The sequence below is a fragment of the Asparagus officinalis genome, chromosome 2 (assembly GCF_001876935.1).
Source record: "Asparagus officinalis chromosome 2, Aspof.V1, whole genome shotgun sequence".
In the NCBI taxonomy this organism is placed as follows: Eukaryota; Viridiplantae; Streptophyta; class Magnoliopsida; order Asparagales; family Asparagaceae; genus Asparagus; species Asparagus officinalis.
In genome coordinates, this window is record NC_033795.1 from 62,496,626 (window position 1) to 62,509,247 (window position 12,622).

At 37.7% G+C, this 12,622-nt stretch overlaps 1 protein-coding gene across 1 annotated transcript; it reads left to right on the forward strand.

Moving 5' to 3' along the window:
• LOC109829563 lies at positions 9,418–10,725 on the forward strand. Its single transcript, XM_020396638.1, has 3 exons — positions 9,418–9,735; positions 9,808–9,851; positions 10,450–10,725. Exons 1-3 carry the CDS (start codon positions 9,477–9,479, stop codon positions 10,600–10,602), a joined length of 456 nt encoding a protein of 151 aa, XP_020252227.1. The 5' UTR covers positions 9,418–9,476; the 3' UTR covers positions 10,603–10,725.

Genomic DNA, 12,622 nt, shown 5'->3' on the forward strand with positions numbered 1-12,622 from the left:
TACTAGGGTTTTGATTTGTGAGATATCAAGTTGAAGAGTTTGATACTCGTGTTGTGCGTGGTAGAACAAATACAAATGCTGAGAGAGAAGGCAAACCAAATCAAATAATAATGACACAAACTCAAACATAAAAGGTTTAACAAGGTTCGGCAGATTTCCTACGTCCACGAGGCAAGAAGGGATATATTTCTACTATAAAGAAAAAGAGTACAAAGTAGAGATTATAAGATCACACAACTAACCTCTTAAACAAATCTCTAAAATCTCTCAAACTAAACCCTCAAACGAATTTCTCAAAGAGATCTCTCTTTTCTGTGCTCAAAATCACCTTCAAGCTACCCAATCAATCGATAAAAAATCCTAAAAAATGTGGTTGCTATTTATATCAAACAGCAAACCCAATCAGTGTAGGAAACCAAACCCAGGTCCAAAACCGCATAGCGGTCTATCGTGGTAAACGATAGAGAAAAAAACCACTACAGGGTCTCACAGTCGATCACCGCACCACTCGCAGTCGACCGTAAAATGTTCTGAAACTTTCCTGTATTCGTGCACATCCGCGATCGACCGCAAGTCTACTCCCGGTCGGCCATGCAGCATCCAAAACATTTTCTGCTTTAATTTTCCTAAGCTTCATCACCTGCATCTCTAATTCTATAATTCTCTACCTCGGTGAAGTTTTCCCAAAACTAAGCCGACACCAACCAAAACAAATATCCCACTTGTTGCGTCTAGTACAAAGTGAAACAATTCACGATAACAGACTCAATCCACAACAAGTCGGGAACCCAAATGAGAATTCGAACAAACTCCAAAACATCGGTATCAACCCATCAAATTAGCTGCATCATAAATGACTACCTACATATCCTCTTGCCAAAGAAATTAAGCATTCATGTAGTTCCCCAAATAACCTCCAAAAGGCCCTCAATCAAATAGAAAAGTTCTTATTTCTTCACCAACAAATATGTGGCTGATAGCTCTCCAAATGGCCCCAAAGTAAAACAAATCAAACACCTTCATCTAAGGTGAACCAATGGTCGTATCCAACTCATATCCACCATCTGCATTCAAATCAACTAACTCATCATCTGTACCTAAATCCAAATGATCCCCTAACTGTGTCACCTCAACTAGAATCCCAAACGATGCAGTATGATCTGGAGTATGTTGAGTAATCTCCACCCAATGTGGAGTAGCATCACTCTCCACCTGCTACGATACAACTAAGGTCTATCCAAAACTCTGTACCTGCCAAGAGTCAATTAGCTCCCTCATTAAAGCCTCAACCAAAGTGACACTACCAGAGCAAACATCCAATGGAGTTTTACCTCCTATCGTAGCAATCGACAACCTCTGACCAAGATGACCTAAATATGTTGAAACCTCAATACTAGAATCAATGCTCGACATCAAACATCGGTCCTCCTCCAGCAAGGAACAGCTCACCAAATCTGTCATCTCATCTCGTAGTCCTAAGATTTTCTTTCCACCAAAGTGTCTCAAAATGTTGTGAGCTCGGCTCAAATACAGAAACAGGTCCCTCTTGTACCTTCCACCAAAATCAGAATGAAGTATCTTCACTTTTCTGCCAATCTCACACTTCTTCAATCTGTTGGAGACTACTAGGACTTTATCCAATCAGGATTTGGTTGTAACCCAAGCATGCCTAGAACAGCCACCAACAAAGAAAACTAAATATCTATTACCTCTCAATGATGGCTCCTTGGAAGACCCCCAAATGCCCACGTGAACTCCATCAAAAAGACCCTTCGTACGGTGAATAGAGATGCCAAATTCACCTTGGTCTTCTTACTCACATAAAAGTGTTCACTATACTTCAAATTTCAGGTCTGTACGCCCATCTCCAAATCAATACTGGAATGACTAAGCCCTAAATGTCACATTCTAGTCGAATTAACAAAAGTCGCTAACTCTCCACCTGTCACCAAACTTCCAATCAAATAGTACAGGTTATTCCTCCTGACACCCTTCATCATAATCAAAGAGTCTTCCACGATCTTAAGAATCATATTCTCAACAAGAACCTTTAGACCCTCTCCAACCAAAGCTCCAATTGAGATCAAGTTCTTCCTCAATGAATGAACATATCTCACACCATATAACTCCCTAACTGTCCCGTCAAACATCTTGATGCAAATTATCCCTACCCTAAGGATTTAGCATGCACGGTTGTCTCCCATGTACACCACACCACTATCTAGCTTCTCAAAACTGGAGAATCATTACCTTCTAAGACACATATGATAGGTCACACCACTATCCAACATCCACTCGTATTCCTCCGAATAGCTACTTGTGGGACTGATAGAAAGCGAATAAATAGAAGAATAAAAAATATTACCATCTAATATAATGATGTTTACTTCTAATGGTGGTTGCTTCCCTTTTCCCTTCTGCTTACTCTTCATCCATTCATCGAGCTTTGGATAATCTTTCTTCCAATGACCAGTCTCCTTGTACTAAGCACACTGATCTTTTCCAACTGTAGGATACTCTACTCTAGACTGTGACTTCCAATTCTTTCAGTTTGGATTCTTCCCTCTTATGACCAACGTCTCCGCTACAGTCTCAATTGAAATCTTCTTATCCTTCTTTCGAAGCTGATAATTTACAAGTACAGCGGTGACCTCACTATACGAAAGAGATGCATTCCCATTAATAAGAGTAAGGACGAATACCTCATATTCCTTGTCAGGTAAGGAACTCAATAATAACAACGTCTTATCCTCATCTTCAATCATAATATCTACATTCGCTAAATCTGTAAGAAGTTTCGTGTAGTGGTTCATGTGATCACCAATAGAGGTTCTTTTCTTTAATTGGAAGTGATAAAGCCTCTTTTCAAATGTAAACGATTCTCCACACTCTTGGTCAAATATTTGCTCTTAAGGATCTCTCAAATCATCTTAGCTGAAGTCTCATTGATCACATCATACTTCAAATCTTGAGTCAAACAAGACCTAATCACACCACACGCCGTTTGATTCATCTTCTTCCAAACCTTCTCATCAATATCATCTGGCTTGTCATCCAATTCCAAAGTATCTTCCAAATTTTGCGTGTTCAGTGCATCCAAGACTTCACATTGCCAAAGTCCAAAATTATTTGTGCCATTAAACTTTTCCATGTCTATCTTTGGACGGTCTTCAAACCTGAAGTGCCCTCCACAACTCCTTCTTTCCCTGTCAAAATTTCTCAAAGCACCAACAACCAAAGCGGAACAAATGAAGAATAGATCCAAAAACTAAAAAGGATAGAGTCTTTACCAAAAAGATCCCACTTTTAACTCCAAACAAATCCCTAACCAAACTTCCAAAGTGATCTACTCCTCCAAATAGCCCAAGCATAGCTCGAGCTCTGATACCACTTGTTGTGCGCGACGGAAAAAACATAAACACCGAGAGAGAAGGAAAACCAAATCAAACGATAATGACACAAACTCAAACATAAAAGGTTTAATGTGGTTTGACAGATTGCCTACATCCACGGGGCAAGAAGGGATGGGTTTCCACTATAGAGAAAAAGAGTACAAAGTAGAGATTACAAGATCACTTAACTAACCTCTCAAACAAATCTCTCAAATTTCTCAAACTAAACCCTCAAACAAATTGCTCAGAAAGATCTCTCTTTTCTTTCACTACAACAAAATACAACATTACCGACGAAACAAAAACGTCGGCAAAAGTTTAAAAAACGTCGGGAAAAATCTTTCCTGACGCAAAATGCAGCGTCGCTAACGCGTCGCCAAAAGTGCGTCAAGGAAAGTATTTGGCGACGCAAATACACTGCGTCGCCAAAAGTATACTTTTGGCGACGCGTCATGCGTCGGGAAAAGTGTATTTTTTAGCGACGCATAATATTTTACGTCGGCAAAAGTGTACTTTTGGCGACGCATGCAGCGTCGGCAAAAGCTATGCGTCGGCAAAAGTTTAGCTTTTAGCGACGCTATCCTGCGTCGCTAAAAGTATAACTTTTAGCGATGCTTCACTCTGCGTCGCTAAAAGCTATACTTTTGGCGACACAAGATAGCGTCGCTAAAAGCTATACTATTGTCAACGTAAGGTAGCGTCGGCAAAAGTGTAGCTTTTAGCGACGCATAATGAAGCGTCGCTAAAAGCTATACTTTTGGCAACGCAAGATAGCGTCGTTAAAAGCTATACTTTTACCGACGCAAGATAGCGTCGGCAAAAGTATAATTTTTAGCAACGGTAAAAAGTATAATTTTGTCGATACTAATTTGCATCGCCAAAAGTAATATCATTTCTGTCAACTACAAGCCTACATTGTACCTGAACATCCACAAAAAATTTACTCCCATTCACATCAACAAAGAAACCAAACATCAAATTATACTCCAAACAAGTTGCATATTATGATAAACAAAGAATTTGCTCCCATTGCAAAATAATTACATTCATTTCCATTTCCAAATCAACACTCAAAGACCTGTTTAAATATTCCAGTTTGCCATATTCATTGTTTTCCATTTCAGAGAATGACACATTATAAGATTTACAGGAAACTAAACTAAGTTGAAAAAAAAAACTTGAAGTGAAAGAACGGCACGATCAGTGAACTTCAGCTATCTCTCCTTCTATAGGAATAAAATAGCTTCTATAGGAACATCCTTGTGGCAAGTCTTTTACCCTTACTCTGCGGAGACATATGCTTCAGCTTCAGATTTTTGAAAAATATATTTAGCATCAGACCTCATTTTTTGCTTTCTTAAAATTATTTCACTTGAACTCCAGAAGTCAAGTGTTTTCATTCTTTTAGTTACACTAGTATGTCATACGTGCGTTGCACGTGATGCATATTAAGAAACTACATGAGTTTAAATATTTGAGGCAACAACAGAGAAAAGCAAACAAAAGCCTCTACCAACCTCATTCATTAGACACAAGAAAACAACGCAATAGAGGATACAACATGTAAAAAGACAAAAAACCAGCTCCACACTTCATATACACTATAACCAATTCAAGCTGCTCAAAATCAAAATAGAACCATTTGCTTTAGATGTCGAAGTTCCATAAATACGAACTTTGTACCGGGCAAATTATTTCTTTCCTCTTAGTTTCACTCTCAAGACCCTCTCTAGTTTGGTAATTATCTACTAATTTGGAATTGCTTTTTAAGACACGTACTCTTGAATCACTTGAGGCTTCTCATTGATGAGCTGCAACATCATGGATGTATGTTGGCAACATCATTCATTACACATCCTCCACAAACAATTACTATGCAATAACTTATGTTGGCAATGCAAACCTAACCAAATCCGTTCAAGAAAACCAACCAACAAACAAACGTGCATTTTATGTGAATCTGAGTCATTGTTTAATCCATTTGTATGAGCTAAATGCAACTCTTTAGATATATAGAAAGTTGTCTTAAGCAAGAATGGCTATTAAATCTGTAATTCTATCATTTTGAAGTTTGTTTGGAACCGGTGGAAGGCACATATGTAAGTGCAGATGAAATTCATGGACCTGATATCAATAATTCTAAAGCTCAATAATCGAACTCATGGATCTGCAGTGGAAGCAATAGGAACTCTAAAGGCTCTTGCATGTATAGAATTAAGTGTAAATAATCAAATAAAACACACAATAGCATCTCCCTCATATGCTCTCTTTATTATCAAAATAATGAAAAGGAAAATGAAACGTAATTTACCTTTCAACAGATGAGTTCTCCCACTAACCTCAAAGTCCCTAAAAATCCAAGGACTGCAACCAAATTGATTAATGCAAACAGATCCAGAAGCACGACTTATTTCTTCCATTGCTATACAGTGATACAAGTAATCAGGACCAAGGCCTCCATATTCCTCTACAGTGGAAACAATTGAGTCAAACAAGATGAGATATAGTGAATTTCACGGGCAATAGACAAATGAAAAGGTAGGTACTAAAGGAGACTAGAAATGTCATCCATGAAAAAAAAATCACCACATACAAAATAACACCAAAGCATGAAACATAACATAATAACACCAAAGTATTGCAACTAAGTAACAGGAAAATCACCACATACAAGAAACTCTAAGGACACAAAGGGGGTTTGGAATATTTTAGCATCAATGAGACATGAGTTGTGATGACATAATCCCTAATAGAATTACTAACCTTTGAGCCCTTTGCTAGCCATAGAAGCTTTACTTCCATGTCAGATCTCGAATGCACTATACCACAAGGCAAATAACCAATACAGGATTCACTTGTACCAGAGTCCTGAATGTTAGACATGAAATCATTAATTGTTGTTAATGCTGCAACGCAAACAAACTCATAACATCATGTAAACTTTAACGTGATGAAACACTAGCTGACAGCTTAAGTTTCACAAACCAACAACATTGGGAAGGGAAAGGCATATTGCGAAAATAACTAATCATAAGCAGCTCCTAGAAATGAAAATGATCAAAGGAATGTTCTGATTGTTTCTTAAAAAAGAACAAAAAAGTTTTACCAATATCGTATCAAAGGGATGAGATGTTGCTTCCATCTATCGATTTTACAAATCACAAGGATTTTATTAAATACAAAACAAATAATGAAATTAAGAAGCCTTTTAGAGAAAATTACTGTGCATCAGTTCAATGTGATAAAAGAAATAATTGTCAGTCGGTACTTTTACTTCTTTCCGAGACATAGTTCAATCTCATTGACATCGTGGTTCCTCTTTCTGTATAACTAATTAGAAACATATATGCATCTTCTAGATACAAGATCCCGTGGTTGAGACCCGAGATTGATTTCCCTTATTTGTAACTGCACGCGCACCATTATTTGTTCATGATATAAATTTTATATCTATATGATGGTTCATTAGCTATTTCTAATAATAAGCAGTACCAGGATACTGCAATCTCAGTTTGGCTTCAATCCTCAATGTCTTCTAAACTCAACATATTAGAATTGATATTTATATTTTTTGTTATTATAAAAGAACCATAAATAATTTATAATTTTGAACAAAGTCTTTCTCCCTTGTTTGTGAGGACTAAGTCCATCTAAAAGCTTTATTATTTCCCGAAGGCATTAGTCGACTAATCTGGCTCAAATTCCCTCCTAAGGGACTCATACAAGATGAACTTGATGTAATAATTAATTAGAAATTGAAACCTGAAACTAGCTAATATATATGGCTGTTTTTCACCATCCGGACGTCAAAATTCAAGGCATGCAAATGCCAAATACCGATTTATCGGTGACCATATGCGAAACTAAGAAAACTTAATAGTACCAAAAATTAAGCAAAATACTACAGAAAGATCACAGATTTCCACACCATAAACATGAAAACAAAAGCCAGAAAGTTTTCAGAAATCAAACTTCGATCTTCGCTTTTTGCCCGTCGGAACCGTTGGGCGAGATTCAAGAGAGCTTGAAGAGGAGATGGGAAAGCTGCTGCTGCCGCCGCCATTTTCCTCTTCTACGTTCAATTTGGATTTCGATTTGGAAGAGGAGAGGAGAAGGAGAGGTGGCGAGATCCGATTCGGCGAGATCCGATTTGGGTCGACGGCGGCGGCGAGCTTCAGGGATCGATGGCGGCGGTGAACTCCGATGGAGGCGGTGAACTCCGACGAAAGCGGCGAGCACGGGGGTTTGGGGCAGGTTTTCTAATGAGAGAGAGAAAGAGAGAGAGAACGGGGATTCTGAGTTTTTTTCTCTTTTTCGCGAAAATAAAGGGGGGAAATTTCCCGCCTATAGGTAAAAATTTGGGGTGTTTTTTTGGCGACGCGGATGAACGAAACAGCGTCGTAAAAAGTAACCTTTTAGCGACGCAAAACAAGAACGTCGGGAAAAAGAGACTTTTAGCGACGTTAACTTAACACGTCGCGATAAATGCATATTATTAGCGACGCTAATCCTAAAACGTCGCTAAAAAGCTATACTTTTGCCGACGAAAATAAAAAAACGTCGGGAAATCCATAACTTTTACCGACGCTAAGTTAGAACGTCGCTAATAATATACACTTTTAGCGACGCTAATTATAAACGTCGGGAAAAATATATTTTTTGCCGACGCTAACTAAAAGCGTCGGGAAAAATATAATTTTTACCGACGTATTTAACCATGCGTCGGGAATAAGCGTCGGGAAAAGTGCAATTTGTTGTAGTGTTTGCTAAAAATCACCTTCAAGCTACCCAATTGATCGATAGAAAACCCTAAAAATGTGGTTGCTATTTATATCAAACAGCAAACCCAATCAGTGCAGGAAACCAAGCCCAGGCCTAAAACCGCATAGCGGTCGATCGCATCGCCAGTCGCGGTCGACCGTGGAAAACGACAGAGAATAAAAAACCACTACAGGGTCTCGTGATCGATCGCTGCACCACTCGCAGTCAACTGTAAAAGTCAAAAAATTTTCCTATGTTCGTGCATGTCCGTGGTCGACCGCAGCTCCACTCGCGGTCGACCGTGCAGCATCCAAAATATTTTATGCTTTAATTTTCCTGAGCTTCGTCACCTTCACCTCCAATTCTACAACTCGGACCCTCGTTAAGTTCTTACTCATCGCGCATAATATTTTTGGATCTCTTCAACAAGGAGAGTTTCTCTTGGATTGATCTTCTCCACCGTTCTTTATCAAGCTATATATGATTGTGTTCCTTGAAGGACGATTGGTCTAATATAAGGGCTATACGATCTTTCTTGAATTTTATGCTTTAGTTGTTTGTATTGGTTTTGCTTCAAGTTCATTTACGGCATACTCAAGGCAGTTGGATTGAGGGTTGGGAGTAGCTAGGGTAAGGAGTTACTCATTGTGCGAGTTAGGTTGGACAATTGATTTTAGGTAGATTCCAATGTGCTGTTTTGTAAGTTTACTGAAATGGGTTTATGATTCAGGTGAAATCTTTACATAGTGCGGAAGCCCCTTTGCCAGAAGGAAGAGTGAACGTAGGGTTGTTATCCGAATTACTATAAAATCTTATTTGTTCCTTGTTGATTTCTCTTAGTTTTTAATTAAGTTGCTTTACATTGTTTATCGTTTTTAGTTTATATATTCCATTGCATATTCTGTATTTTTGACAAAAATAGTAGCAATCTTATTCAACCCCCCACCCCCCACCCCTTAAATCCAACCATCTCTAGTTAACTTAATTGGTACAATAAAAAATTAGTGTAATTTGGTTTCAAATATGGTAAACAATTCTTTCATAACAAGTGAGCCTCACAATTTTCACGGGACACGACAAAAAAAACTACACCAATCAACTTTAAGACTAGTTGGTTGGTGTTGAAACAAACACTTATTAATATATATTCGATTCATTTTCATCCCTACTTGTTGTGTTTAGCAACCTAATTAATCGGAAAAATGTACAAATTTAGTAGCACTTATAATAGATTAACAAACCAAACGAAAAACTCATTCTTTTCACTTATTTTGCAAACAAATTTCATCTTCTCAATCCCAAAAGAACGAATAACAATTAGCAATGGCGATCGAATGGAACGATATAAAAAATGTCCACGGACCATTACTCCGATCCATGCGACCCATTGTTTATGTTCGAAGCGAAAAAGAAGCTCGAGTGCAGATACGTTATTTACGTCAAAGAGACATCCGTGTGATTGATTACATATTTCTTTGGTACATTTTTACTTGCTTCCGTTGGTTCTTGCTTGTACATATTGAAGGTTCTAATTTTGCTCTCGCCTCTAAGCTCCATTTCTTCGGAAATACCCTCATCGCAGGTGAGTATAATGAATTTAGAAAATTAGAATTTTTTAGTACATTAATTTTTGATCGGATGTTACGTGCTGCAGTTTGTTTCAATATCAAGATCCACATGAACAACAAAGAATTCAAGGTAATTGACCCTCATTACGTACGTAATTCTACAAGTATTTCTTTGAAGTGAAAGAAATTAATAAGCAATTGTTTGGTATGTTGCAATTTGTCGTATGCAAATTGAATTAATTCATGTAGTATTCGTTGAAGGAAATTTAATCCGGATTATCCTTTGGATGCCTGAAGAAATATTATAGTAAATTTATTTCAACCTAAAAAATACAGTGTTTCATTCATAGTAAAATATTTTGGGCTTGAATATTTTGTATAAAAAATGTATTTTATTGAAAATCAAATTTTTGTTTACTTGAAATTCTAGATAGGTTTATACTTTCTGAGTCAGAATCAAATGAACATTATTTTATAGTTTTTACACTAATAAAAGGACTTGCAACATTTTTTTATTGTCAATTTTGACTGCAACAAATGGTGCAGTTTTTTTTCCCCCACTCTACAAAATGAAAATTCAATTACCTTCCCCAGCAGCCAACCTAGCTTGACTGCAAAATTTAGCAGCATAACTACAACATAGCTCAATTTTGGGTGAATCAAGCAATCCCGTATTGTAATTCAAAAAAATTAGTGACACGATAGTAACGCATTATGGATTTTTGCAGGATGTGAACAAAACTTTGGTGTGCTGCATGATTTGCCAGATTATGTTAACTTTGGCGGTCGTATACATTCAGGTTGAATGGCCTGAACTAATTTGTCGGTTTATTTTTGATTTAGCATATATTGGGTTGGTCGTTTGTTGTATACGTTTGTAAATATTTAACCTTTTTTTTTTGGGGTAGCCCAAAGTAGATGGTTACTGACAGATGAATTATTTGATTTTAGTTTTCTAATTATGCAAAGAATAATGTGAATGTCATCGGTGGACGTTTGGTTTGAGGCAATTAATCAATTTTGTAAATCCTGATATATTTTTTTTTTGACAAGAAAATATGTACTAGTCCAAGTCTAGATCATTTATAGTACATATAGCAAGAGGCGTTACCTATTGGATTAGTACAAAAATAGGCGTACATGCTTATTGTGGACCAAGAGATCAATTGTCCATCTACAGAATGCATTTTCCCTATTGATGGTTTGATCACTAGAATAATGGATAGAAAACATCCTAAATGCTATTTTCAAGCAAGCAACTAAATGGATTTGAAGTATTTGTGCAAATTATATGATTTTGGATTTCTTTATCAAATTTCACTTTTGATTTGGGAAGTTCAAAAATAAGTGATAAGCCAAGAGAGGAAAGTTCTCCAAAAATCAATTGACATCCAACAAATATACCAGTCCACATTTATTCTTATATTAAATTAAACTCCTTTTGACATGGAAAGGTGACATGCTTTTAAAAATCTTCCTTCTTTGGTGCCATGTAAACAATTTGGTATGTTCTGTAACCAAGATCCTAGCATCCTTCACAAAGGACAAAATATTCATAATTTCCTCTCAAAATTTTCGCAACAACTAAAATTTCATTGTTCCCATATAATTGCCATCTGACAACTCTTGACCAAACTACGACTATTCTCCTCTGGAAGCATCACCATCATAATTGCATGTTGGAAACTTTTATGCAAGAGCAAATTGTAGGCGTTAAAAATTATCTATAGGTTCTCACACGCAGCTTGAGACGAAAAGAATATGATGAACATCATTATCTGAGTCAAGGGGAATTATCTGACGTCGACAAGCGCATGAAGCGAGTCGACGAATCGTACGAATCAACGAGGCAGCAGAATAACAAAAAGACGATTCGATCGGGAGTTACGTTTCACCCACGAAAGATAAAGCGTCACTCGTGTCTCGTCCACCCCACGTATGATTCACCCATGGGAGATTGTGGATCTCTTCTCCAACTTTCCAACACATTTTAAATTGCGTCATTCCGAGATCGGACCAAAAAAATACAGGGAAAACACTCAAGGCACGCAAAACAACATCCCGGTCGAAACTGAGACACGTATTGTTTCTCGGCCAAGGCCGAGACAGACTCTGTGTCTCGGCTAAGGCCGAGACACAAAATCTGTCTCGTGCCTGAAGTATTGTTTTTACTGCTAACCGCCAGGATTTCGGTATATTCTGATTCAAAGTCTTCCCAACTGATTTGAAGCTATCTTGTAATGTGGTTAAGTGGTTATAACTGAGGATGCGATCAAATCGGTCGTTCTTATCTGAAAACTGAGCTTCTAAAGCTTATAAATATGGTCCTAGGGACTTCATTTGCACAGATCCAGAATTCTCGAGTCTCGGCGAAGCCCTGTCGAATTGAAGAGTGAGGGGCACGAATTTCAGAGATGAGGAAGAGATCTTCGTGAGTTCTTCAGCACAAAGAGAGGAAGAGTTCGAGATATTTGCATCATGTTCATATATTTCCCTTGAGATTCCAGCTAGCTGTGATTCTTGAGAAGAATGATTGTCTCGCTGTTGCCGAGATAGTCACTTCAATTTTTTATCTCCTTTGCGAGGCAATAAAATATTTATTTGGATCTGATCAGTTGGTGGCCCATGGATAAACCCCGGCACCGGCAAAGATCCCGCACAAGCAGAAGACCGATAAACGATCTTTCTGCGTGTGTTCTTAAGAAAGTTATAATCTTTTTATTTTCATTGTGTAAGAAGACTTATAAAAATGCTTTCTTTTTTGAACTTATTGTAACGACTGAAGTTGTAATAAGTCCCGCAATGAACAAATCAACTTTCGACGTGAACACGCTGGCGACCACAGTGAGAGCCAACAGTCTCGCTGTCGAGGCTGTCGTGCCGCAGTTGCTAATCAAGATC